General features: G+C 55.3%; 7 protein-coding genes across 7 annotated transcripts; 3 read left to right on the plus strand and 4 right to left on the minus strand.

Moving 5' to 3' along the window:
- Nucleotides 1–47: 47 nt before the first annotated feature.
- On the plus strand, nt 48–5,666 carry LY79DRAFT_670216 (uncharacterized protein; the record flags this gene model as incomplete). Its single annotated transcript, XM_060563756.1, has 14 exons — nt 48–63; nt 120–235; nt 293–424; nt 747–840; nt 920–1,149; nt 1,255–1,540; nt 1,597–1,784; nt 1,975–2,508; nt 2,699–2,885; nt 2,943–3,162; nt 3,216–3,501; nt 4,280–4,510; nt 4,639–4,747; nt 4,828–5,666. 14 exons carry the CDS (start codon nt 48–50, stop codon nt 5,664–5,666), a joined length of 3,468 nt encoding a protein of 1,155 aa, XP_060413568.1.
- Nucleotides 5,667–5,964: 298 nt separating this feature from the next.
- LY79DRAFT_516658 (uncharacterized protein) lies at nt 5,965–8,466 on the minus strand (the record flags this gene model as incomplete). Its single annotated transcript, XM_060554842.1, has 4 exons — nt 5,965–7,108; nt 7,161–7,830; nt 7,889–8,115; nt 8,216–8,466. The coding sequence occupies 4 exons, from the start codon at nt 8,464–8,466 to the stop codon at nt 5,965–5,967; spliced, it is 2,292 nt and encodes a 763-aa protein (XP_060413569.1).
- Nucleotides 8,467–9,859: 1,393 nt separating this feature from the next.
- Nucleotides 9,860–12,383, minus strand: LY79DRAFT_580244 (allosteric substrate binding domain-containing protein; the record flags this gene model as incomplete). Its single annotated transcript, XM_060560089.1, has 7 exons — nt 9,860–10,004; nt 10,267–10,271; nt 10,409–10,537; nt 10,715–11,131; nt 11,350–11,725; nt 12,149–12,167; nt 12,374–12,383. 7 exons carry the CDS (start codon nt 12,381–12,383, stop codon nt 9,860–9,862), a joined length of 1,101 nt encoding a protein of 366 aa, XP_060413570.1.
- A 930-nt stretch (nt 12,384–13,313) lies between these two features.
- On the plus strand, nt 13,314–15,647 carry LY79DRAFT_633205 (uncharacterized protein). The gene is made up of 2 exons (XM_060562211.1): nt 13,314–13,704; nt 13,772–15,647. Exons 1-2 carry the CDS (start codon nt 13,584–13,586, stop codon nt 15,385–15,387), a joined length of 1,737 nt encoding a protein of 578 aa, XP_060413571.1. The 5' UTR covers nt 13,314–13,583; the 3' UTR covers nt 15,388–15,647.
- A 424-nt stretch (nt 15,648–16,071) lies between these two features.
- On the minus strand, nt 16,072–16,490 carry LY79DRAFT_670220 (uncharacterized protein; the record flags this gene model as incomplete). The annotated part of the gene is made up of 2 exons (XM_060563757.1): nt 16,072–16,230; nt 16,356–16,490. 2 exons carry the CDS (start codon nt 16,488–16,490, stop codon nt 16,072–16,074), a joined length of 294 nt encoding a protein of 97 aa, XP_060413572.1.
- Nucleotides 16,491–18,057: 1,567 nt separating this feature from the next.
- LY79DRAFT_516666 (SH3 domain-containing protein) lies at nt 18,058–19,613 on the plus strand (the record flags this gene model as incomplete). The annotated part of the gene is made up of 4 exons (XM_060554844.1): nt 18,058–18,094; nt 18,189–18,292; nt 18,432–19,486; nt 19,550–19,613. 4 exons carry the CDS (start codon nt 18,058–18,060, stop codon nt 19,611–19,613), a joined length of 1,260 nt encoding a protein of 419 aa, XP_060413573.1.
- Nucleotides 19,614–22,071: 2,458 nt separating this feature from the next.
- On the minus strand, nt 22,072–25,176 carry LY79DRAFT_590711 (uncharacterized protein; the record flags this gene model as incomplete). The annotated part of the gene is made up of 4 exons (XM_060561188.1): nt 22,072–22,173; nt 22,225–22,559; nt 22,610–23,984; nt 24,094–25,176. The coding sequence occupies 4 exons, from the start codon at nt 25,174–25,176 to the stop codon at nt 22,072–22,074; spliced, it is 2,895 nt and encodes a 964-aa protein (XP_060413574.1).
- Nucleotides 25,177–27,692: the final 2,516 nt, after the last annotated feature.

Below are 27,692 nucleotides of genomic sequence, written 5' to 3' on the forward strand. Positions count from 1 at the left end.
ATGCCCACCCATGTGGGTCTCGCAGCCGGGTTGCCCCGCCGGGCAAGATGACTAGCTCGGCCCGTGGGCCGGAGACTACTGCCGGGGAGGCTTTGACCTCACGCTACTGTTCGAGGAAGCCGTACTTGCGCTTCCCCTGCAATCCCTCCTCCTGCTCGTGCTCCCAATCTGCGCCCTACGCCTGGCAAGGTCGGATGTCAAGGTCGTCGCCAGCACCCTGCGCCACCTCAAAGCCGTCAGTCCCGACGAACTGGCATTGCTACCACGACAGGACTGGCTGACGTGCTGACAGTCTGCATCCGTTTGCCTGGTTGCCCTCAACGTTGCGCATCTCGTACTGTGGATCGCCACGCCCTCTGATGTCTTCCCCCGCACACGGGCAACCATTCCCACTGCTGTCCTCAGCCTCGTTGCCTCGCTCGGGGTGGGTTTGTTGTCATGGCTCTCGCACGAACGGTCCCTGAGGCTGTCGTTCATCCTCTCCACTTACCTCTTCCTGTCAGTCCTGCTGGACACCGCCCGTGCTCAAACTTTGTGGATGTTAGGCTCCAGTCGGACCATCCCTGCTGCTGTCTTCACATGTACTTTGGTGTTGAGAGCTGTTATGGTCCTTCTTGAATCAACAGAGAAGCGCCGCATACTAGTCCCGCGACCCAAAGGATATTCCAAGGAGGTCACCAGCGGAACTTTCAGCAGATCTGTTTTTTTTTTTCCTGGCTGGCGTCGCTCTTCGTCAATGGAGACAGGAATATCCCCTCCGCCTGGACGACCTCTACCCGCTGTACCCGAAACTAGCCTCAGGGCCTATATACAGGAAACTCGCCGACGTGTGGGACAAAGGTAAGGCATGAAATCTCCGCCCGTCTCGACTACAATAGATTACCCCGCCGGCTAATCTATATGGTAACTGCGAAAAAAGCCCCGAACAAAACCGTACCCGGCGCCCTGTTCAACATCTGGCTCTGTACGTTTGCGGGTCCCGTGTCTGCGCCCATCGTCCCGAAACTCTTCCAGATTGCTTTCAATTATGCCCAGCCGGTTCTCATAAACAAGTCCATCCGCCTGGCCAGCCAGCCGCAGACGCGGCTCTACAACAATCGTGGCTTTGGATTGATAGGTGCGTACGCTCTTGTCTATACCGGCATCGCCGTAAGTTCTTCTCTTTTTCGTCTACACTTATTTCGTTGTAATTGCTTCGAACTTAGCAGCCGTTCTGGAAATGGATCACTTGCTAAAGCTTAACACTGTGTGCAGGTTTCGACGGGTCAGTATGATTGGCGTAATCAGCGCGCGGCCTCGATTGCGAGGGGTAGCACAACAGCACTTGTCTACAGGAAAGCACTGAGACTGGATCTGTCGTCGCCGAACGTCAGTCCCTCGGGAGCATTAACTTTGGTTGGAACCGACACCGAGACTATCAGCAAGGGCATCGTCCATCTTCATGAGGTGTGGGGAGGCCTCCTGGAGATCAGTATTGGGATTTACCTCATCTACAGGCAACTTGGGGCTGCTTGCGCCATGCCCGTCGCCCTCGTCTTTGGTATGTCATTGTGTTAAGTTCTCCAGGGGATACAAATCGGCTGATTCGGTCATCAGCCGACCTCATTGCCACAGCCTTTTTCGCCATTCCGACTGGCAAAGCGTCAGCAGAATGGATTAAAGCCTCGCAGGACCGCGTTTCAACAACCTCGAAGACTTTGGCAAATATAAAGTGGCTTAAAGCCTCAGGTCTTAGTGACGTGGCCTTTGCGGTTATCCAGACGCTCCGGGTTACTGAGTTGGAGGTGTCGAGATGATTCAGGATCTTGCTCGGCGTGTCTATGATGTTTTGTGAGCCGTTTTTGTTCTTTTGCCATGTATATCACTGACGATGGCTTACAAGTGATTTGCACGCTGATTTGGTCTCCAATACTCACGTTTGGGACTTTTGCCGGGACAGCATCCCGGCGCGGCGACACTTTGACACTTCAAAAGGCTTTCACGGCATATTCTCTGTTGATCCTGGTGAACCAGCATCTGGTTGGTATTGTCATGGGCCTGCCCCTTCTCGCAACTGCCATCAGGTCTTTCCAGAGAATTCAAGATTTCCTGAATGGAAAGGAGCGCAATAACAGCGGACTCGTTGCGGACAGTCCGAAGCCAGGTGACAATATCTTGACGGGGAATATGGATTTTCGGCACCCTGATCGGGAATCCGTGCCGTCGCAGGATCCCGAGCTCTTGGAATTGCAAGGGGACGACTCTGTATGGTTCAATCTTGCTGAAAACGTCATAGTTTCCATCAGAGGAACATTCGCGTGGTCGGAAGACTCCAGACCTGTCATTGACATTGACAACTGGAACATCAAGCGAGGAGCTTTTACTTTGGTTCTAGGGCCTGTTGGATGCGGAAAGTCGACACTTCTCAAAGCTCTCCTCGGTGAACTTTCATCCTTCGATGGAACTATACATACAAACCTAAGCGGCATCGCATACCGCAGCCAAACCGCGTGGATACCGAACGATACGGTACGGACCGTCATTGTTGGCTTTGTAGCCTTTGATCCGCCCTGCATCAGACTATCATCAGAGCCTGTGCTTTGGAGCAAGACATCTCCAACTGGCCACAGGGAGAGGATGCCGTGGCTAGGAGCAAGGGGATTTCCATAAGTGGCGGACAGAAACATCGGCTGGTACGTTTCCCTACAATTACTGGCAGTTCCTGGATCTAAGCATTATCCAGGCTGTTGCTCAAGCTTTGTATGCAAGAGGGGAGCTGCTGCTTTTCGACGATGTCTTCAGCGGTCTTGACCCTGGTACTAAAGACATCGTCTTTAACGGTCTTTTTGGTAGCGACGGCTTGCTTAGGGATACTGACACCACCGTTGTACTGGTATCGTCCAATGGTATGTTCTTCGAGTTCATCATGTCACCTCCACGCTTTGCTGATAATTGGTTTGCAGCGCGTCGACTATCATTTGCCGACGACGTCATCGTTCTCAGTGGAAATGGCCAGGTCATAAACAACGAAATAGCCGGACGATCTACCAGGGAGCAATATCTCGGGAAGGAGACCATCGAATTGAATAAATTTTCGGAAGCGGCACTTCGTCAAGCTGGAAGCTACAATGACTGCCCACCGGCTGCGTTATTGGGCGTGCTTGAGGATGAAATCAGCAGCAGGTAAGAATGAGTCCGCATCCCCTCAACCAGGAGCTCGTTAACAGGCGCCATAGCTTGAACGAAGAGTCGAGGCGGGTTGTCGACGAGGTGCTCCGGACGTGGTTCCACGACTGGACCGTCATCGTCATTGCACACAAGCTGGAGTCGATCCTGGAGTTTGACCGAGTTGCGGTCATTGATGCGGGGGCGGTCGTCGAATATGACGAGCCGCAACGGCTCCTCGGTCGCGCCTCTTCTTTCAAGGCACTGCATGAGCACTTGCATGAGCACTCGTCTCGGCCGATCTCTCAACGAGGAGCCCAGTCACTGTACACGCACGACCCAGGTTTTAGGGGCAAGGTAAAAGTCCCCACTCAGTAACTGTAACTGTAGTACCCAATGATACCCCTCTTCTCGAGTAAATGTTATAAAAGAGACAAGACGCAAACAATGGAATGGAGTGCAGTCGTAATGGTAGGAATATTTTGCTGTGGGTTTTTGCATTTGGTGAGAACGAAAGCCGTCTCTGGTGGGTGTTCAGTGTGCCGTCGGCCGGCGTCCGGACCCTGCCGCCTCGGATGTCGAAGTAATACTTCGCCGGATTGAACATACCGGCGCCCAGCAGCCGGCACGGAAGAACAAAGGGGAAGAACACTCTGCCGGGAACAATTGCCCTCCCCCGCAAGGCCAATTACCGCCCACATCTCCCGAGCGGCCCCTCGTAGGCGACCCCACATCGCAGTCGTAACACGGCGGGTCCTTTGTTATTTCATTTTTCCTTCTCCAACTCATCGCTGTCTGGGGTTCGGGAAACGAGGGGCAACAACAGTTATCTCTCCCATCCCCCTCCCCGCAGTACCCCTCCCCCCACCCACGATGCAAGGTACAGACTTCTTAAAGCTTTCGTCACCTCGGTTTCTTCCCATCCTTTTCTCTCTCGACATGGTTCTCGCCTCGACCCCATATTTTACTGGTATCGTGATCTTTACCTAACTGGAGCTCGGGCTATATATACACCTACACTAGAAGCTCTGTGACCTCGGCCGGAGACTCGTCCGATTTTTGACGTAAATTCGCTCTAAGCTTCACCGGCTTCGCGCCATCTTCATCCCCCCACTGCGAAGCACTTCCCGTCCAGCACATGCCCCCACGGCCATCGCAACTCCTCCAAGCCCTCAAGACGACGAACCCCACTGCCAGGCTCTTCTCCACAACGCCCAGGATGCCCGTCCACCACCTCATGATCGGGACATGGACCCCGCCCGGCGCCATCTTCACCGTTGCCTTTGACGACGAGAAGTTCACCCTTGAGCTCATCAAGCGCACCGAGATCCCCAAGGACGAGCCCATATCGTGGATGACCTTTAGCGTAAGATGAAACCTTTTCTTGGAGTTGCTTGTGGGGATGGTGCGCGGCCCGTCTTTCTGCTGCCGGGGGGAAACCAGTTTGATGACCCAGGGAAACAAACGTGGCTTACACGACAATGACTTGGACAGCACGACAAGAAGAACCTGTACGGCGCAGCCATGAAGAAGTGGTCCAGCTTCGCCGTCAAGAGCCCCTCCGAGATCGTCCACGAGGCCTCTCACGACATGACCCATGACCGTACGTCTCCGCGCTCCTTCCCATCCCGGGCATGTCATCACGAAGCCTTCTCACCCCAAGTTAACACCTCCCTTCCCCAGCTAACGCCGCCCTCTCGACAACAAACACACGTGCCATCTTCCTTCTCGCGGCCCAGAAGCCCCCCTACGCCGTCTACTGCAACCCCTTCTACAAGCATGCCTCCCACGGCAACGTCTTCGCCGTCTCTCCCACCGGCGCCCTCGACGCCAACGTCCAGAACTACCCGTACGACCCCAACACGGGCATCCACGGCATGGTCTTTGACCCCACCGAGACCTACCTCTACTCGGCCGACCTCACCGCCAACAAGCTGTGGGTCCACAAGAAGCGATCCCCCGACGCCCCCGAGCTTGACCTCGTCGGCTCCGTCGACGCCCCCGACCCGGGCGACCACCCGCGCTGGGTCGCCATCCACCCCACCGGCAACTACCTCTACGCTCTCATGGAGGCCGGCAACCGCCTCTGCGAGTACGTCGTCGACCCGGCCACCCGCCTCCCAGTCTACACCCACCGCTCCTTCCCCCTCATCCCCCCCGGCATCCCCGGCGCCAAGAACAAGATGTACCGCTCCGACGTCTGCACCCTCTCCCACAGCGGCCGCTATCTCTTCGCCACCGCCCGCTCCAACAGCTTCGACGTCACTGGCTACATCGCCGCCTTCCGCCTCGACGACAACGGCCACATCGCCCGCCAGATCTGCCTCAACCCCACCCCTACAAGCGGCGGCCACAGCAACGCCGCCAGCCCCTGCCCCTGGACCGACGAGTGGCTCGCCATCACCGACGACCAGGAGGGTTGGATCGAGATCTACCGTTGGCAGGACGAGTTCCTCGGCCGCGTCGCGAGGCTGCGCATCCCCGAGCCCGGGTTCGGCATGAACGCCATCTGGTATGATTGAGGCACAAGGTATTGAAGGCAAGAAACAAACAGTTTCGGATATAGGTAGGCAAGGCACGCTTCGCGGGATTCATGCATAAAGAGTGTGCATATAGGAATATAGACACCATGGATATTTAAATATCTAGTTTAGACAACTTCAGCAGTGGTAGGTGCCCTGGAGTCGACAGCATGGCACGTTATTGGAACGGTACGACACTGAAGGCGAGAAATCATTGTATTTTCTCGAATTACTATTCGCCATCATATGGATGCAACCCTGACTACTAAATCCAGACTGAGAGACAAACACACCCCGTCTACGACTTGTTTTTTCTCTTCTTTCTCCTGTTCTTCTTTTTACTCGCTTGCTGGCTGCCGCTGTTATTGTTGATGCTCGCAGCAGTGCTAGACGTGCCATCTCCATCGTTTTCTTCGCCCTCGGCATCGCGACCGGAAGTCTGAACATTGATCTGACCGAAAGACCCAGAACGGCGTCCGGAGGATCCCTTAGATGTGGTCTCGTCGGAATCCGAGCTGGCCGCCTGGATAATGATTTTCCGCACACCACTGCTGGTCTCAAACACGTTCTCGCTGATGCTACCGCTTCGAACAAGAGGTCGGCGCTTTGGAGTGGCGGATTCATCTTCAACAGGGCTTATCACGCTTGTCCCGCTGCTGGCTTGACCGGGAGAGACGACGATGGTCAAGTCTGTCCGGGCGGCCTCGGAACTACCACTTGCCGCACTTTTGGGGCCGTTGTTCTCGGAAACGGTAGAAGGCACATTGATCTCGCCGGCAGCCTTGTCACCACCCTCAGCATCGTGAGCGGCACTGGAGAGCCTGGCCTGAGCCTCGCTCATGCCCGCTCCGCCATAACTCTTACGGATAGCATGAACGGCGCCCTTTCCGGTGAGTTTGGGCCGCATGAGAGGTGTGTGTTCGTCTGTATCATCGTCCAAGCCGTGGTCATTCGCATCGCCAGCCACGGAAGCGGGGCGTACGGCGGGAGAGGGTGTGTGGATCTGGGATAGAGCCACTGCAGCCTGAACCGGCTTGATCTTGACCGTTGTTGACTTTGTGTTCTTGGGGTTCGACGCGCGATTAGAAGGCCCCAAGTGCTTGAGGTGCTGTTTGGCCTCATCAAATGTAGCCTTGACTGGGACGGCAGATGAAGTCATACGCCCGTCCGGACCTGTGGAACTTCTTCTCATCAGGAATGTCGTCCTCGGCGCACTGCTAGACAGGTTGTTCTCCGAGACGTCGCTAAGTGCACCAAGAGATCCATGACGTTCATATGGGGGGTGTGGCTCTTCGCCTAAATCGATGAGATTGCCGTTTTGGGGAATAACTCTGGGAGAGGGCAGCACTGTCTTCTTCGGAGTTCGCGCCTTGGGCGCGGGTGTCATGCGACGAATTGCCTTGTGTACGTCAATGTATACATCTGACTCGTCGATGATTTCCCTGTGTCACGCGTTAACGGGCTTTCACCATGGGACAGCAGGGTAAGACTCACTCCCCGATAAGCTCCTCAATGACATCTTCCAGGGTGACGACACCGATAGCACCATAATCGGCACCAGGATACTCGGACACCAAGACCATATGCGATTTGCCTTCTTGGAAAAAGTTGACAATATCCAGACAGCTCGTTTCGGGACGTGTCTCGGGCAGTGTGGCCAAGGGAAAGTCCTTCACCTGCAGGCAGTCTTCGGGGTCGTAGGTGATGAGAATCTTGACCAAAAGCATGCCTACAAAGTCGGTCGGCTTTCCAGTGGCGTGGATGGGGATGCGAGAGTAGCCTTCGGACAGGATGGTATCCATCGTCTTCTCGTCAAGAACGGTATCCTCGGCCATGATGAAAACATCGTCCATGGGGGTCATGACGTTCTCGACGGGCTTTTCCTTCAGGTCCAAAACCGCACTAATAATAGTAACCTCGTCCGAGTTCAAGCGTTCGCCAACCTCGCCAAGGGACTTATGCAGGGTGACGAGGGTCTTGAGGCCACTCTTCTTGTAGACTGTGCCGTGATCCTCGCCGAGGGCCCAGTCGAGAAGCTTGGCCGTGGGCCAAGCAATAGGCGCCATAAGCCACATGAGCAAAAGCACAGGCTTAGACATGTAACCGCCGATTTGAAGGCCGTATCGAACACAGACGGATTGGGGTACGACCTCGCCGAAGATGACTGCGCAAATGTGTTAGTCGGGTATGCGGAGCCAGCGTGTTGTTGCATTACGACATACCAATGAGCACAGTACTGCCAACAACCGCCTCGACACCGCCGCCAAGACAGCGATCCAGGACAACGGGTAGAGATTCGTTCACGATGACATTGGACAGGAGCAACGTGACCAAGACCCAGTGTTTTCCCTTCTTGAGCAAATCATAGACGCGCTTGGCGTTTCTGGACTGGGCCTCGTCGGGGTCACCGGCAAGGACCTGAAGGTAGATGCTGTCCTGTCCCATCAGGCTAGAAGGCAAGGTCAGCAAACGGGTACGGGTACAGGTATAGGCATGGGCGAGACAAAGCAGATAGATGCAAGGTGCATAGCATAGGCAATGGCACTTACGCGATGGTCAATCCGGCAAAAGCACCTCCGAGGAGAACGAGGGCGATAGAGGCACCCATGAGGACCCAAAAGGAGCTACCTTCGGCCTCGGGCTCGCGGTCGGGGTGGTTTACGGCGTGGATGGGGGCGGCAGCGACCGAAGACACGCCCAGTGTCAAGGCCTTGGTAAGGCCAAGCACGGCAGTACGGAAAAGACCGAAGCCGGAAGCATCGTTGGCCCGTCGTATCGGGACGACTCCCCTTGTGGCCATAATCCCCAGTGGTCAATTGAGAAATGATGTATCGTGAGAAGAAGCGCAAAAGTGGGTGGAAGAGCAGCGAGGTCAAGCGCACATTTTATGTGGCAGACGCGTGATGGGGGAGAAAACGGGGCAGATTCAGGGTGATAAGGTGCAGTGCTCCACTCTGTTTACCTGCAGGCAGGTGCTTGTGCGTGCGTACAGTACTGTACAATACCTACGTAGTACGCACCTAAGGGTACAAGGCAAGGCGGGGGGCAGCAGGGCAGAAGCTCCACCTACAAGCCAAGATCGGAAAGACGAACGGTAGCTAGCAAGGTACCTGGGTGGGCGGGTAGGTACCTTAGGTATGGTAAGGTATGGTAAGGTAAAGTAAGGTAAGGTAGATGAGGTAGTTAACGCTGTTGATAAACCAAAGCCGACGACGATAGACTGTAACGGAGGGAGAGTAGCAGTTGCTAGCGACGAGAGATGAGGATGTCAAAGAAGCCCAGATTGGAGCTAATGGACAAGAAAACAGAAGGATGGAAGGGGAGGAAAGGGCCGAGTGTACGTGAGGTACAGGTAGGTAGGTAGGCTACCTCAATGGATGCTACATTGCCTTGGTCAGCCAATCCAGGGCTCTCGTGGCGCACAGCTTGGCGTCATCAACGGCCGGGGAGGGACGGGGACTTGAAAAAGTGCGAGTATGATGATGCATCATTGCCGCAGAGACCTTCCTTAGGACCCCGCACTGGCATGCGATCTGCCTGTTATCGCGCACACGTACTCTGTAACTGTACTCTATACTCTGTCATCGTACTTTTTTTTTATGTTTATTGTTTCTTTTTTTTTTTTTTTTTTTAACCTTCCACCGGCTACTCGGAACCGGCAAAGTCAGTGAGTGAGCGCACTTGCTTTCGTCTCACTTGCCCCGCCATGTGCCGTTTCCGCCGCGACCAATGCCTCGTCATTCTGCATTTCTTACCGGGTTTGTGCAAAACCCGGGGTAAAGTATGCGGCATAAATGATTCTGCTCATTATTCTCGATGCGGAGTACTTGAGTAGCCTGTCACCTTGTCTGCCTGTCTGGCTATCTGCCTACGGAGCATCAAAGCCATAGCCACGACTGAGGTCCTGGCATGACTTGCACCCAAGGCAGGGTACGACGCTATGTAGGTAGGTACTAACGCTCATGGGGTACATGTGGGAATATCTGATCAGTGGGGACACAAGCACATGGATCTATCTACCTACCTAGTAGGAGAGGTAATCTGGTCTACCGGTAGGTAGGTTATGCAGTGTAAAGATACAAGCTGCCTCTGCAGCAAAGCCACTCGACGCTCCAACACGTCAGTCGGCCGAGCTGTCTAGTCCGCACCAGCAAACCCGAAGGATTGCCCCCTGTTGTTGTGTCTTTAGAACTTCAGGTAGACAAACGTCCACGAGTCGTCGCAACGGACCCTGCGCCCACCAGGAGGTCACGTTGACCTTCACTCGATGAACTAAAACCACAGCGCCACATCCGTGTGGTCGTGCATTTACGGAAACCTCGCAGGAAGTTATCGAAGCTACCGTCAAATGTCGACAAAGTTTCACATGCAGGAGCGAGCGATGTATCCAAGCGGGAGGGAAAGTAGAAGAAAAAAAGGTAGAAACCCCCCCCCCCAGCCTCAAGTAATGACTGCCGTTATCCCATCTGCTGCGACACGACGACAGAGTCGATTTGTTGGCCATGACAGCGTGGCAACATACCAACCGATGATGCTCTCTCAGTCAGGAAAGCAAACTTAAACATGCCCGGCGCTGCTGTCATTGACCTTGTTTACCTACTTGATCTACATGGTTGTATCGCGCACTAACATGCCCGGCCGCCTATAGCGTTGCAATAGTCTCTACTTGTTTGCCGTCTCACCTAGTCTTCAATAACCTACAGACTTTCTCCTCCACCTCCTCACATCCTTACCAGGCTTACGTTCAGAACACTTTCAGATTTCTTCAAGTCCTTCACCACTTCGCCTCCAATCTCTCCCTTGACACCCAGAATCATGAGGGCTTCGTTGCCCCCTTCCGCCCTCTTCTCCTCTCCGTCCAGGCTTACTACCTGCATGAAGGTGATGTTGATCCCATGCCGCCCAAGGACAATTCCCACACCCCCAATCTTGCCTGGCTCATCATAATTGTGCAACACCAGCATCGTCCCCTGCGGCTGGAACATTGCGCTGAACCGGTCCAGCTTGAAAATGTATATGCCCTGTCCCGACACATACCCCTCAATCACCTGTTCGTCGTCCTCGCCGTCGGATCGGAGCGTCACCAGGCTGGCGTACATGGCGTTCTTCACCTCTCCGCTATGCGTCTCGCTGATGATGATGCCCTTTTGTTTCGCCGTCAGGCTGGCGTTCACAATGTTGACGTCTCGTCCTCCAGAGTCGCTGATGGACGAGAAGAGACCCTTCACCAGAGCGGCAAACAGAGGCCTCGTGTTTGTGGTGCCTGCCAGGTCGCCCTGGTAGATGAGCTCAAACTTTCGACCCTCGATCATGCCGCCTCTGCCGCTAACGAAATGCTGCGTGTACAGCCCGCCCATCTTCTCGATGAGCCGTACAAATGGTTGCAGCTTGCGGTACTCTTCTGGCATGATCAGCGGCGCGTTGACGGCCGCCGTCAGCAGTCCGCCGTCGAGGATCTCGGCCACCTGCGTACAGACATCCATCGAGACATTCTCCTAGGCTTCGACCGTGGACGCGCCTAGGTGCGGCGTAGCGACCACCTTGGGGTGTCGGGCCAACTGCGCCGCTGTCGAACCGGCCACTACGGGCTCTGAATTGAATACATCGAGGCCAGCTCCAGCGATCCATCCCTCGTCCAAGGCACGGAGAAGGGCGGCTTCGTTTGGTCGGTCGCTGTATCTACGTCAATGTTGTCCACGCCCACGTCAGCTCGCGCCACGACGCGGAGCTTTTTCCCAGCTGCCAGCACAGCCGCATTCACGTTTGTCTCCGATCGCACAATCAGCGCGTGGTGGTTTGGTATGATGTCGACGAGGTCTTTGGGGGACGGTCTGGCGCGGTTATCCACATCGTACTTGTCCTGGAGTATGGCGAGACCGTCCGAGCAGAGCTTCTCAGGGACAAGAATTCGAGGCCTGCCGGATGAGAAGGATGGCACTGTCGACGTGATCTTCTCGACAGCATAGGGAGCCACGGCGAGCACAAAATACTGGAAATTAACACGTTCGATCTTTTGCAGTTCGATTTGCAACACGACGGAAAGCGACAGGCACAAAAAACTGAAGGTCGTGGAGTTGAGGGGTACCAAAACACAAACACAACTACTTGGGCTCATATACAGAGCATCCTCCGCATGGCGTGGCTATGCTGGTCCGATTTGGAAGGTACCGGTAACACGGCAGAAGGAAGTCTATATGTTTGAGTCGGATCTAAAGGGAAAGGTTCTGAGAAAGATTTCCAAGAGCGTCTCGCCTCTCCGTCAGCGCGGGCCGTTAGCTCAATCATTGGCATGTGCTAATGAGGTATGGGTTTCCGATGCAGGAGCCGAAGCCGCAAGGCGACCAGACGCGGGTTCGAGGAAGGATACTGCCTATGACAAACGAGAGATCTGCTGGAGAGGTATCAACATACAACGGATTAAGGTGTGAGTCGGACGCGAGGCACGCGTAACCCCTTACTTCCCCGACATTCACCTAGTGTACCTTAGTCCCGCCCCGCAACCTAATTGGGTTATAAGTCAGCCTCATTGGTTCAGTCCGTTTGGCTCTGCGACATGTTCGCAGCCATCAGGATCAAGGTTGGCTGGTCTAGACGCTGCCGGAACGCCCTTGATTGGAGGAGTACCGCTTTCTCCAGGCTCACTGCAACATGGGAAGTGGCACAGATCTTGGATGGCGTCGTAGGCCTAACAGATGATCCGTCGTTACCATTGCTCATGGTTGCTCTACCAAGGTGCGTTCTGGGTTTTAGAGACGCATTTGCCGACTTCCTTTTTCAAGAGAGTTGGCCATGATCCAAGGAGAGACATCAGATGCTTCGGTGTGATTCTGGGAGTTCCCTCAGCACGCGTCTATCATGACTCAAAACTATCCTTCTGTCGAAGGGGTTAGCTTTCGCGGGTATCAAGGGACGGCAAGTACGTTAAAGTCAATCGCGATGGGCTGGGTTTGAACTCCAACCGATCCTAGTACAGCTGTTCAATGTGGTACAGGATGATGGACAACAACGTGTTCTGAAATTGAACGCCTATGCAAGTCTGATATGGTGACCTGCTTCTATAAACGTAGGCGGCATCAATGCTATGATATGCTACCTAGTTAATGGTCGATAGGCAACTGCGATGGTATCCAAGCTGATTTGGCGCCTAGAAGCGGGCAGACTCGGTATTTGGGGGTGGACGTTCGTAGGGCCAAACGTATTTGAAGACAAGAGGGGTTATTCCACGACTAGGGGCATCAGTCCAGACGCCGGTGCACTTAGATTAGGTGGGGGACCGCTCTGCTTCTTGTCCGAAGTTTTGATTCTTCCTTGCACCTCTCTTTCTCTTCGATAAACTCTATTAACGTGGTCTAGGCGCAAGTATCTTTAGAGGAATACTATAGCTAGGAATGGCAGTACCAAAAACCACAGAATCCAAGTCGTTCACCTGTAGAGTTTTAAATAATTAAGAAAGAAGAAGGTAGACAAACCAGTTGCCGGTAGTGGATGCTGCAAAGGCGAATAAATGGCGTGTTGTCGAGACAAAGCAGCCAGTTTCACTCGGACACCTGCCAATAGAGGCGGGCACCTGTCAGCGCGCATTCTTTCCGTTAGTGAAATGAGGTAGGACCCCACCTCCACTGCCGTCATCACTGCCTTAGGCAGGGACATGCTCTACCTACGGGGTCTCAACCCCAGTTGCCCCTTACCTGGCTGGTATCAGCGCCGTATGGATATTCTACCTAGTCCATAATCTCAGTCCTACCTAGGCATACAACGGTCGAGGCCCAACTGGACAACTCTGCGATCTTGCGATCCCCTCCCCCTTTCCCTCCGCCTGTACCTGCCGCATCACCAGGAGATCGCCCAACGAATTATAAACTTCGCCCGCCACAGAATCTGTCATCCTTTACCCTGTACACACAAACAAAAGCCACGATGTCTCGAAGACCACCGCCAAACCCCGCTGCTGAAAGAGCGGCCCAAAACCAGCTGACAATCAAGAGCCTCTTGAAGTTGGAGTGCAACAAAATATGCGCCGACTGCAAGAAGAACAAGCGTAAGTTGGAGACGACGCTTTTCCCACTGCCCCCCTCGACCCTTCCACTGACGGTACCACGTTGCAGACCCGCGATGGGCTAGTTGGAACCTCGGCGTCTTTATCTGCATCCGGTGTTCGGGCATCCACCGTGGCATGGGCACGCATATCAGCAGAGTCAAGTCTGTCGACCTCGATTCCTGGACCGATGAACAGCTCCGAAGCATCCTCAGCTGGGGCAATGCGCGCGCGAACAAATACTGGGAGGCCAAGCTGGCCCCCGGCCACGTCCCCTCCGAATCCAAGATCGAGAACTTCATCCGCACCAAGTACGAACTCAAACGATGGACAATGGACGGCCCCATTCCCGACCCTGCCAGTCTTGATGTCGATGGTGATGACGATGTGCCGTTGAGCCTGGTAAAGGAGAAGCAGAACGTGGAGCGGAGGGAATCGGTTCGCAAGAGTTCGGTTGGAAAATCGGCGGCTCCTCCCAGGAACGTCACTTCCCCGCAGCCGCAGGTCGATCTTATCGGCGGCGATCCCATCCCCAGAGCCAGCACGGCCGGCCCGCAGCCCGGCAAATTGCCCCCGAAATCCGACCCCGCGCCCCCTAAGGCTACGAGCACTAAGGACTCTCTACTGGGACTGGATTTCTTCGGCGAACCCGCTGCCCCTCCTCGACCCGCCAGCACCAACAATGCGGGGGCTATGGGAGGACCTTCGCGGCCAGACCTCAAGCAATCTATCCTATCACTCTACGCCTCGGCTCCGCGACCGCAACCCCAACAGCAGCAGCAACAACAGGCTCAGGCCGCCGGCGGAGCATTTGGCGGCATGCCCTCGCCTACCTTTGGACATCAACAGCAACAGTCGTTTGGCGGCATGACTGATGCCTTTAGCAGCCTCAGCTTCTCCAACACAAGCAGCCCCAAGCCGGCTCAGGCAGATCCGTTCGCAAGCCTGGCCAGCCCTGTTAGCAGTAGCAGATCACCACCGCCCGCGTCGAACAACGCCTTTGGCGGTCTCAGCGGCGGAAGCTTCTTCGACTCCAAGCCGGCCGCCCCTGCCCCCTCCACGCATCAGAAGCAACCTTCCAACAGTGGCCTTGGCGGGTTTGGCTGGTCCAATTCTCCCGCCCCAGCTCCGGCCCAGTCCCAGCCGAAGCCTGCTCAACCAGCTTCGTCCATGGGAGACCTGTTCGATCTGTCCGCTCCTTCCCAGCCCGCCGCTGCCCCCAACAAGCCCTCTCCCACCACCGCATCTTCCTCCGTCTTTAACCTCTCCTCGAACCAACCCAAGTCACCGCCTCCTGCTACCAGCCCGAGCGCGGCCGCCACGAGCGCAATTGGCGCAGGGAACTGGTCCAACTCGGATGTTTGGGGCTCCAATGCCTGGAGCACACCCGACGCAAACACTGCGCCTGCCGCTCCCAAGCCTGCGGAAACACCTAAGCCTGCATTTGGAGGAACCGGCGACTTTGGCGGATGGGGCTCGTCTGGAGTGTCCTCCGGACTGTCTACTGGATCCTTCGCCAACACGCCAATTGTTCCTGGAGCGTCTGGTGGATTCAGCGCCGCGCCCAAGGTTGCGGCCGACGAGGAGTTCGGTGGATGGACCAGCAGCACAGAACCCGCTGCCAGTTCCGGGTCTGCCAAGCCAATCGGTGGCAGCGAGGATCTCTTTTCGAATGTCTGGCAGTAAATTGCAGATTGAAGACGTTGAGAACGGTAAAGGATTCGGGATCGATGAGATGCTAGTGGACGCTTCCCGAGGTTAGGCCCTTGAGTTTATTATGTCGATCTATAGATAATCAATGAGGACGTCGGGAGATATGTTTGGTAAAGGGGAGGGGGGGTTCCCAGGGGGCATCACACGCGATTCAAATGCAAAAGCATCATAGATCAACAAGAGTTTGCCCAAATATAAAGCAAGCATCTATAGTTGCGGTACAAATAACATGAACATTGGTACGAGCCGTGCTACTTGCTAGTGCTAATACAGTCCAGTCGGTCCTGCGCCTGCCCACCCTCCCAGATATAACAAACTCCAAAACCATGCGTAGGGTATTTGAACGTCCACCCCCGCCCTATATCAATGTCTGCTCCTGTATGTGTCGTTCCTGCGATGTTGGTTTCGAGGCAGATATCGAATTGTCCCACCTCTCGTTTCCTATCAGTCCAGGCCTTGGTTTTTGTTGTGGGGGGGGTTGATAAATAAAAAATCAAAGAAAGAAGGTGAAGGTCGTCGCTCGCTCTGTCATCCACCCCCGGTTTCATAACGGCCCTCGACATTACCATCTCCCGCCACGGAGAGGAAGGAGGAACGATGCCCGATGAGACAATTTCTCGTTCTAGGACGTATCGCTGCGTATATGCTGCTGGTCTTTCAGAGGAACAGCTTGGCAATGTAGTACAAGACAATGAATATGCCGATAATGATGCCAGACAGCTTGAGGATGGCGACCTTATTCCCCGAAGCGGCCATGCGGGTCAGGCGGCCGGCAGAGCCCTTGAGCTGGGTAGACATGGCGGAGAAGGTATCGGACTGTTTGCCGGAGGGGAAGAGCAGGATCGTTAGCTACGGTTGACAAAGACAAGCCACGTCCAAGCACGCACGGGAGGCAGGGCGCACCTGTGGTAAAGGGGGTAAGGGAGAAGGGGGAGACATACGGTGCTGTCAATGACCTCGTGGGCGCGCGCGTTGTCGTAGATGTCGACCGTTACGCCCCTGAGGGCCGAGACCTTGGCCGACAGCTCGTCAAGGCGGGCGTTGTTTTGGCGTTCGCGCTCGTAGGCTTCTGACATGTTTGCGGATTTCCCCGGGAGGATGGAGGACGGGGTTGAGGAGGGGCAAGGGGAAGAGAGGGAGTCGGAAGACGCAGGGGCGATATGACGCGGATGGGCAGGGCTCGATGGACCTTTTCGATTGGGGTTTGCCTAGTTGTACGTACGCCGCTGAGACTGATGCCCACTGCCGCGCGTGCCGGATCGCCTTTGTCGTCGTGGGTGCGGACGTGGTTCCCGTGGTCGCGCAAGTTGAAGACGATGGATTGAGAGGGGAGGAGGATTTCACGTGGTTCCGGTGGGGTCTCGTCGCTGGCGAAATTGGTGAAGGGCGGGAGTAAACGTGTGTATCGTGACTTTTGGCAATGGAGGTTGCGCGGGTGTAGTTGGATCGGGGCGGCGAAACAATGACGAAGGGGGTTCGGAGGCCGATGCGTTACCGTCAGTCTGGCTGGCTGGATCTGCCCTCACTAAGGCGAGGCTGGGGGGGTCTGGAACCGGGCTGCAAAGAAGCAGGTCCTCCCGGGAGACCGGCTTCTCCAAAAAAAAGTGACATTGCATGTCAGCAGATGGCCACTGCGCTTTGCGGGTGGGGTTGCGCGTCAGTACCTAGGTACCTAGGCCTGCGCCACACTGGCCCGGAGCCCGGAAGAGAGACAAAGGAGCACTCACGCCTCTGGGATTGGACGTTGAAGTACCCCGCGAATTTGGAGGTACTGGATGGGCGGATTACCTCACTCAGCCTATCTGTACACATGCGGACCCGGTCTCCGTCAAGGTCACACCCTCTTCTGCCCGGCCTATGTCGAGGTTGCAGCGCCTCGCGAGGCAGCTAGCCCGCCTCTCGGTCCTAGTTCTCGAAATTGGGTTTCGGCGATCCCAGTGCTGACAGGAAATGTCACCTCCTGCTTCTGCTTGCTGCTGCTGCTGCCCGACCCCAAATAGGTTGAAAAGACCTTCGAGCCCCCCCCCATCCCGGGGTGCATCAACGAGTGTCGCTTGGTAATTTCTTGTGTTTGATGAGTTGCAAAGTCGTCTAATCGTTGCACAGCACTTCGTGCACTACGCGAGACTTCGGCTGAACCAACAAAGCGTAAAAAAAGAAACATTGGGTAAGAAAACGAGCGGGTGAGTGCCTTGGCTGCGCTTGTGTCGACAGACTCTCCTCCCCCCCAAACCAACAGGATACACTAGAAAAACCAAACAAGGGGGGGAATCGACTCTGGCCGAGCAGAAAACGAAGAGGCGCAGGTCCCTTCGGCCGCTCTTCTCACCTGTCCGATCATTCATCCAGGAAACCCCACTCAATCGTTAATTACGTGGAGGTGTGGACACAAACACACGCCTGCATACGTAGTTAGCTTCTCGTTGTCGGAACTGTGGACGGGGAGGATCCCCAAGGAACAGTGCCTACCTATATACCTAACCGCATTACGTTTTTCTTTCTTTCTCTTTCTTCACCTCCAAACCTCGCAATCCTTTCCTCCCTCTTTCTCTCTTTTCTAGGTCCTCGATCCGACTCTCGACAAACCCGACGACCGATCATACCGTAAAGCCTCCTGCCCCCCCCACCGACACACCCGTCAGCATGGGCCTTCACAACCCCCTCCCGTCGTCCATGGCGTGTAAGTCCACTCTTTGTTTCCTCCTTCCCTGGGTGTCGATCATCCCGCAGCCGCCGGTCATCGTTGCGCCATCACGACTGACGGACGCAAACAGCGGAATGCAAAAAGTGCGGCAAGATTCTGACCTCCTTCATCGACCCCCGGCAAGCCTTCAGTCCCGACAAGATCATCCCTCCGTCCGTCCTCGCCAACGCAAAGGTGAGCCGTGGAAATCCCACCCCGCGTTCTACCCCCGCCGCCTGCCTTCGTGGCGCACACGACTTCCGAGAGGCTTCCCTGCCCATTTCGAATCCCCTTGCCCAACATAATTGCTGACGTGCCCCGATCTGTAATCTAGGGCCTTGCAATCCTTACCGTACTCAAGGCCGGCTTTCTTGGCTCCGGTCGCTTCGGTAGCGGCCTTACCGTCGCACGACTCCCCGACGGATCATGGAGTGCGCCAAGCGCGATCGGCACGGCGGGCGCAGGCTTCGGTGGACAGATTGGCTTCGAGCTGACTGACTTTGTCTTCATTCTCAACGACGCCAGCGCCGTCAAGACATTCGCGCAGGCCGGCTCGCTGACGCTCGGTGGAAACGTCTCCATTGCCGCCGGCCCTGTCGGTCGCAACGCCGAGGCTGCCGGTGCCGCGTCGCTGAAGAGCGTGGCGGGCATCTTCGCCTACTCTAAAACCAAGGGCCTGTTCGCCGGCGTCTCCCTGGAGGGCTCCGTCATCATCGAGCGCCGCGACGCCAACGAGAAGCTCTACGGAACCCGCTACACCGCCGCCCAGATCCTGACCGGTAGCGTCCGACCCCCGCCCCAGGCCGCGCCGCTCATGAATATCCTCAACTCCCGCTCCTTCAACGCTGGTCGCACCGGCCAGGTCAACGATTCCATGTACAACGACATCCCCGTTTACGACCAAAGCCATGACAACGCGGTATGGAACGGCCGCCAGGGCACCGGTCTCGGAGAGGGGGACACGAACCACCGCAGCAGTGTTTACGGTCATGGTTTCAATGGGGGTGTTGACGGTGCCAGCGAGTTTGGTGGACCCAAGAGGGCCAGTACATGGCAGGACGACGTCTACGACCGGCAGAGCAACGGCGGCTTCGGCGGAGGGGCCGGCGGAGTGTCACGCTCCAACACATTTGCGTCAAGAGGAAATCAGAATGACAACTACGTCTACAAAGATAACCCGTCGCCCAACTTCGTCGGCAGCCAGAAGACCGGAGCACCTGGCAGACCTGCAGCGCCGAAGCCAAACTTTGCTTCCAAGAATGCTATGCTCAAAAAGAACGAAGCGGTAGCGCTGTTCACCTTCGACGCCGACCAGCCCGGCGACCTTGGGTTTAAGAAGGGTGACATCATCACGGTGCTGAAGAAGACTGAGAGTGAAAACGATTGGTGGTACGTGGTGGCTTTTCTTTTTCATTCTCATTTGCCTGGTAGCAAAGCTGACATTCACAACAGGACTGGCATGATTGGCACGAGGCATGGAATCTTCCCCAGCAACTACGTCAAGATGCGCGAGTGAAAAGACGTATGAAGGCCCAAAGGCAGCAAGCATAGTGGCAGAGTTGGATACCCGTTTGTTTGCATTCGAAAACCATTGCTAAATACCAAGTCGCACACATGAAGAGAACAGGAGGGGAGTGCAGGGCTTGAAGGGAGGACTCGAGAGGGTTTTCTGTTAATAATACTCCGGATGATTGGTTTTTTTTTTTATTCCATCATCCAGTTCCTACCACAACGTCTTTTTAATGATAACGACTGTCTTCGTTCTTTGGCAAGTCCTGGCGTTTGGGTCAAGGAGAAAAGGGGGGTTGGATGGATGATTCATAGGGGGCCATTTCTTCTTCTTTTTCTTCTTCCTCTTCCTCTTCTTCTTTCTAACTAGTCTCACGGCACACGCGTCGAGATATGGGCTTTGAGCGGGTGTTGAAAGAAATGAGAAGAAACCTTGTGACAAACCCATGACGTTTTCCCTAACCCGAGCGGCATGTGTACTGGAGCTTTGGTACTTACGAGCTTCGTGTTGTCGATGTGCACAGACGGGGCCCCATGAGCCATCGGGCCATCAGCCCACCCAGCTTTAAGCGTGCCGAGGCTCGCAAGCTCGAGGCATGTTATGTCATCGCCGCGATCAAATGTTCCGGGCGGGCTCGAGGAGGCCAGGGATTGGAATGGAGGGGGAGGGGGGGGGGGCAGAGAAAAGGCGAGCGACCTGTTTCAGCGGCAGCAGGCAGCAAGCAGCAATAAACTGCAGCGGCGTCATGCCTCTGCGCACCCTGGGACGATCCGGGGGGGAGGGGAGGAGGGGGGGGGCCAAGAAAAACTTCCCTTCTGACCCCTGACGCAGGTTGAAACGCTGTTTCCTCGGGCCCTCGTTCGCCGAGTCAGGGGCCCGGACTTCCATTGACTTTTTCTTATTTCCTCTCCTGGGGGGCAAAGTGAACGTGTGTGTGTGTATGTGAGTGTGTATACGCAAGCGTGTGGCGGAGAAGAGTCGTGTAGGTTCGCTGTCGTCTCTGCTCTGGTATCGCGAAAGGGGGCTGGCATGGGGAGAGAGAGAGGGAACAGAAAGCAAGGGGAGTCAGGAGGAATCTGGGTCGTGGGGAGAGAGTACCAATACATGTGATGATGTGGTTCAGAGAGTGCTCGTATATCATCTTGGCCTGGGTTTACGCGACTTGGCCCTGTCGTCTCTTGTCTGCTGCCAAATCCAGAGGCACGAGACATGACCGAGTTGTATACCAAATAAAACTCCAAGACCTCCAAGCTCCTGTGCTGTTTCCAGCTTCCAACAGCGAGTTGTGAACTTCAAAACTTTGGCTATATTCCCATAGGGCCTGCCAAGGAACACTACATTATCACAAAACAGGCAGCCAGTGGGGCGCGAAAGACCTTGACAAGGAGGCAGAACTGAAAGCTGTACCCCTACACTTCACCAGGTATCAAATATCACGTACACCAATCACCCCGTGGACAAACTGGAACTGCAGTGCGTTTAACTTTCTTAAGCTTGCTTGCTAGGCCTGAAGGTCATTCCAACACCAAGCCGAGTCTCTCTAGACTACCTAGAGCCAGTGAACCACCACCTAGGTGGTACCCTCTAGCACATGACCAGTAAGGAGCGCCCCTTCTCCAGGGGGGCGTGAGGCATAACGGACCAAAGAGCCAAAAGTCCTGGCCTCTCTCTCGTAACTATCCAGCAACGTCTCATCTGAAGATCGATCCTTTTCCCCCCTCAATGTTCCATACAAAGCAGTGAAAATCCCACACGACAGGTTGAAAGGGGTTTGCCTGTCTGCCCCAACAAATCCGAGTTGGCCACCCATTCCCGCTGGCCAAAGCAAATCATGCGATTCATCGTCTCGTCTCCTCTCAGCGACTTGACGTCCAAGGTGACATTCATCACCAAAACTGAGGAAACATGATTGGTCCAAAGCGGAATTCTCAATCCAATGAGATGAGAGGGCTACCTTTATACAACCGGAGCCTGGTACTAAGGCAAGTTGGCGGATCCAGGATTGTGATCGCCTCTATGTAATGCATAAGGACAAAAGCCGTCAGAAAAAAAGACGTTGCTTGATCGTCAAACATGCTGAATGTTGTGTGCGTGTGCAAGTCGTCAAGAATAAAAGAAAGGTCTGGAGTCCATGCTGAAAACGGGTCAAACGGCCTCCGACGTGGTATCTTGAAAGCAAGTGTTATGATCGAGGCTGAAAGTTTGCTAGCCATGGCACGCACGCTGCCGCTTCCTCGGACAAGCCAAAAGTCAATGGAGACTTGGCCGCAGGGTGAGGAAGCCGTGCTAAATGTAGGTGGAAAGCGTCTTTGAGCCAAATGTGCTAGAGGGCAACAGTACTTCCCAGGGTATCTCAATGCACAGGTAAGGGGCAGCCCCATTACGGAGTATGTTGTCATCAAGGTCGTGATTAATGTCGTTTCAACCGCCGAAAGATGTTCTTGGATGACTGGCTGAAGGCGTCCTACTGTCCCTTTCTAGCCTTCTCTGCAAGACGTGCTTCTCTAGCGGCACGCACCAACGGTGACAGCTGAGAAAGATCTACGCAGCCCTTCATGAACTCGTGCTGCAAAAAGAGTTAGTGAAGTGTCCTTGTGAGGATCAGGGCCAAACTTACTCTAAGGAGGTCATGTGCGCTTGCTCTCTTCTCGGGATCAACCTTGAGTGCGAAGTAAAGGAAGTCACGGAACACTGGCGACAAGTTGGACTCCTCCTTGATGTGGGGTGTGCCGTTGGTAGCGATCAACCACAACGCTCGCAGGGGAGACTCTGTCAAGTAAGGCGGTTCTCCCTCAATCATTTCAATAGCCATGATACCAAGAGACCAGATGTCAACCTTGCGTCCGTACTCCTTGCGCGTGACGACTTCAGGGGCCATCCAGTAAGGCGTGCCAACCATAGTGGTACGCTTGTTCTGGGCCTCGTTGATGGTTGCGCAGAAACCAAAGTCAGCTACCGCATGTTAGCATACCACCACCTCGAGCCATGTTCAGAGAACCTACTCAGCTTGATATTGCCCTCCATCGACAGGAGAATGTTGTCCGACTTGATGTCGCGGTGGATGACACCCTTGGAGTGGAGGTGCTGCAGGCCCTTAAGCGTTTCCCGGCAGACAGAGGCAATCTGTCCTTCGGTCATGATGTTGAACGTGACTACATCAGTCAGACTACCACCTTCCATGAATTCCATCACGACCCAGAGTTCGCCTCCGCAAAGATAGCTGTCTATGAAGTTGACAATGTTCGGATGAGAGCTGTCCTTCATGACAAGGATTTCGTTGATGATCAAATCCTTCTTGGGCTGCTGCTCGAGGTTCATCTGCTTGATGGCGACCAGCCGGTTGGTTCCTCGCTCGTAGCCAGTGTAAACACCGCCAGACGCGCCTTGTCCAATCTTATTGAAGTTCTTGTACACTTCACGAGGATCCCCGTCGGAACAGATGCGCTTCAGTGCAGCGACGACGTCGATGCCAGTACTCTGGCGGGGACGGTGTCGGGGCCTGGAGCCAGGGGCGCCAGGAACGCCCACCTGCTGTCGCTGACCAGGCCCGCCATTGGCCGTGGGACCCTGGGGGTGCTGGTGCTGCGACTGGGGCGGTGTCGGCTGCTGAGCGGGCTGTCTCTTGCTCGGGGCACGGCTAATTTGGCCAGACATGGCCGCTTGAGCTTGGGCCAAGGCCTGCTCTTGTTGCTGTTGCATGAGCTGCTGCTGGTACAGACTCGCCTGGGCATTCTGCGGATTAGGAGTAGGGGGTACATAGCCGGGGGAGGCGCCGACGCGCGAGTTGGATCGGGATCGAGATCGGTGTTCTCCGCGGTGCTCCTCGGGGAGCATGGGAACGTTCTCCTTGGGCGGCTGGTATGCGACCGGGGGCAGGTCCTCGCCGGGCTGAGACATGCCAATACCGGAGTCCTTGGCGGGGTAGGGGGAGGGAGCGGACCTCATCGGGAGGCTGACGGGCGGCTTCGGGGCCGGGCGGCTAGGCATCAAGTTGATGTCCTTGTTGCTGGAGCCTTTGCCTCCACCAACTCCGGGGACGGGGGGCGGCTGACGGGGGTTTTCGAAAGATCCTTCATGATTGACAGTTGGAAACCTAGGGCTCGCAGGTGGACTGATCATTGGTGACATACCCATATAAGCTGTTGGCGGATACATGCCCGGCGACATGGCACCCGACGGCGAGTTTGAGCTCGCATACTGACGGTAATCAGGCGCTCTGGCATCGTGGAACTTCTCCAAGACTTGATCCTCGGCCGGCTTCTCGGTCGTCTCCTTGTAGAAAGTGATGATGTCAACCATGGTTTGGGGGTTCTCCCTTCGTTCCTTCTCGGGAATTCCACTTTCGTTGATCAATCGCTGCCATTCCTTCGGGAGACCCTACAACGTGAAAAATGTCAGCCGCAACAAACGCAACGACATGCAAGAACGAGATGAGAGCAGCAGAAGAGGGTGAGTGAGCAACGAAGAGGGCAAGGGAACGACTGACAGTGAACTGGCCAGTGGAGCTGTCGTAGCCGACGTGGGTGACATGAACAGGATTCTCAGGGGCCGAGATGACCGGCTTCTTGGGGGTGCCGACCAGGCTGTTCATGAAGCCAGAGAAACCCGACTTCTTGCGCAGGACGCCCATCCGAGGCTCCTTTGCCTCGTCCGAGTACCGCTTGGGGCTGATCATTGAGTTATCCGTTACCCGGCCACCTTGTGATTTTTCGTTCATCATTGAAAAATCGTTCGTGAAGCTGCGTGACTGTCGAAGGGCAGGGCTTCTGATGCGCGAATCGGTCGCCGACTTGATGAGGGGAGGCGGAGGGGCGTTATGTCGCTGGTAGAAGGGCTGGTGAGGCTGTGGTTGAGCGGCGACGGGCGATTTCGTCTGCTCAATGCGGTTCAGAACCGCAGCACCGTCAAAAGGAGCGCCGATGAAGTCGTCGTGGGTTTGTGACGACAGAGTTATGGCGGTGGGATCGACGGGTCGATCACTGCTGTGGGCGATACCAACACCAACTCCGTTACCGACGGCAGAGTTGTTGTTGGTGGTGTAGATGGTGGTATTGTTGTTGTTGTTGTTGTTTTGGTAAAAATTGGACGGGAGGTTAAAGTTCTGATGGAGGTGAGGAGAGAAGGCGGTGCTGGCGTTGGCGTGGCCGTGGAAGGTGGAGGTCTGGGCCTGGGTCTGGGTCTGGGGGTGGTGGTAGGCAGTCGGGGAAGGAGCGGCTCCGGCGAACTGACCCTGAGGCAGGATGGGGGAGGGATTGGGAAGGTGCGTCTGACTTAAGGGAAGATGACGGGGAGAAGAGTTGTTGGAAGCGGCAGAAGAAGCAACGCCGGGATGGATGGCAGCCGAAGCGGCAGCGGCAGCGTTTGAGGGAGTCGTCCGAGCAGGTGGAGCGGAAGGAGCGCGTCTCAGCGAAGTAGAGCTGCGTTTGCTCTGGAGAGATAGGGCGTCGATGCCACCATCGAGACCACTCGAGGAGCGGGTATGTTGCTGGTAGGACGAGGGAGGTTTCTTGGTGAGCTTGCGACGTTGGGATGTGCCGTTGGAAATAGTCGTGCCCTGGGTGCCGTCCATGATACACCCTAAAAAGTCTAAAAACGTCGAGGAAAGGGGGGAAGGGAAAAAAAAAAGACAAAAAAAAAGGAAGGCAGAAGGAAGCGACAGAGGGTATGAATAGAGGGTGTGTGAGGAGGAAAAATTCGGTACGGACACAATGCGATGCTGCCCCCTTCGACTTGTGCTTGGGACGAGGGGGACGGGAGACGGAGGGGAGGCACGGTACGCAGTGGGAGTGGGAACAAGAGTGGGAGTGGGATTGGAAGTGGCAGCGGCCGAGACCCGGCGGATGCAGTCGTCGCAGTACCTAACAAGTCGGGCAGTGGGTAGTGGGCAGCGGCAGCATACAACCAAGGTAGGTGTGAAAGCAGTAGCTCGAGGGGCTTGAGGACAGCGCAGAACACAGACCGAGAGGCTGCGCGCGCGCGCGCGCGAGAGAGAGAGAGAGAGTGTGTGTGTATGTGAGGCGGCCTTGGCCTTGCTCGTAGCAAACCAAGCTGCGGCGGCAATCAATCTAAGCACATGCGTGCTGGGTCACAGCACTTTGTGCTTGATGGACCAGGGCACTGACTGTCACTGGTTGAACGGCGTCAACAGGTGGGTTTCTTGGGCCGTGTGTGGGCTGAGTTAGAAATGGAATCAAGGATGGATGGAAGTGGACGGGACGACGGGACACTTTTGCAGCTTCCACCTTGCTGGGCCTGGAGGATGTAAAAAGCCAGGATTGAAGCCGAGAAATACAGTAAGTAGCACCAGCAGCAGGGTCAGGAAAATGAGAGAGAGACAGCCCCGCCCCGTCGATTGGATGGCCCGGGCTGGATGGATGGAAGAAATGGACGTGTTGGAATCTTGATCGTGTACGAGGAACGATACCTACATGACACGGCCAGACAGGCTGATGTGGAGTGTGTGGTGTGGACGATACAGCAAAGACGAGCAATGTACGGATACGGATACTCTATGCAATGCGGTGGGTGGTGTGTCAATGTGTGTATGTAGTGACTTGTGCTCGCACATTGTCTCCTTCTCCTTCTCTTTCTCCCTCTTCTCCTTTGCATCTTTTTCAGGCCTGCTGGGAAATAAAGTGGGGAGTCGAGGAGGGGAGTGGGCACACTGGCCGTGGGTATCGAAGAATGAATGGACTGCAACTACCTAGGGCGCTAACAGTAGCCTGAGGGCGTGTGGCCGTGTGGCCGTTTAGTTGTGGTGTAGGCAGGTACCTAGGTAGTGTAACCTGTTACTCGTGTGGTGGGGGAGCGAAAGATGTACGTACCGGTTTTGTTCTTATGTATCCTGGGTGTGTTTTTTTTTTTCCTCCCCCTGTTCTGCTGCTTTCCCTCGCGCTTTAAGATGACAGAACCCTGCCGGCAGGACTGGATGGGGAGGTGCTGCTCCCCCTCCCCACCTTCAACCTCCACACGGTAGGTACCTGTCTATCTTGATGTGTAGTGAGTGGTATGTGCCATAATGAATCAAATGGCAAAACGAGAAAGCACAGTGCAAACACCAACTTGCACATTTGCCTTCTCTCCATGTGGTCAAGGTTTTCTTTGACTGGAAAAAGCATGCAAGCAACTCGTTGACAACCGACTGCCGTAAGATACAGAAAGATGAGCAAACATCAGGAAACCTCCGCGAGCACCCTCGGTACCTAGCTTGAGAGAGATTGCGCAGGGGGTAGGTAGGACGGGGGAGTCGACTCGAGCTACCGGGTACGCGCCCGGCCCTGGCTGCTGGTTCCGAGGCATTGCTTGCTGCTGCTGCGTCTGTGATGCGTGCATTCTGTCTGGCACCCACAGCAATGCGCTCCGGCAGCGGCAGCAGAAGAAGAAACCAAAAACTGTCTGCTGCACCAAAGATTGCCGTATGGATTCATTCATTCGCGCCATACTGGTCCGTATCAGTCGACCTCTCCTTCCGATTTGCAGATAATGCTCCTGTACTCGAAATGACCTCATCTCCCCGGCTTGACCGTCGTGCACCTTCACCAATGGCAACAGGCTCGAATGGCATGTCATACATAAGTAGACGCATACCATACCCGCTTGACGTTTCTTATTTTCCCAGCGTCCCTGTCGCAGAACCTGTATCTCGAGCTTATGTCCCGAATTGGTGAACGCCGCCATGCGGCTCAGCAGCCGGGCGGTTCGAGACGACTGGCGGCAACATTCCAGGACGGTGCGGTCCCCACTACGTACTGTACACATCCCTCTGTTCCCCTCTATTGCTGGGGACTCCATGCCTGGCGGCCCTCACTTCGGGAAAACGTTGACGAAACGAAAACCCCCACCAAACGTAGCATACGCAGTAGTTTCCATACTATGTGCTGGTAGACCGGAAGCAGAAACCAGAAAATAACAGGGGCGTGACTGTAGTTCTGGCCGTTGTGTATCGATCGCGTGTCGTGCCCAGAATAGATGCAAAGGACGATATTAGAAACATGGCAATCGCTTGCGCTTTCGCCCTGCGGTGCTAAAAGGTACTGGTTGGGGAGGTAGGTTGGCGACCTCAGGTAAGATAAGGTGGGCTCAATG

Source organism: Colletotrichum navitas (genome assembly GCF_030913465.1).
Source record: "Colletotrichum navitas strain CBS 125086 chromosome Unknown LY79scaffold_34, whole genome shotgun sequence".
Taxonomy (NCBI): Eukaryota; Fungi; Ascomycota; class Sordariomycetes; order Glomerellales; family Glomerellaceae; genus Colletotrichum; species Colletotrichum navitas.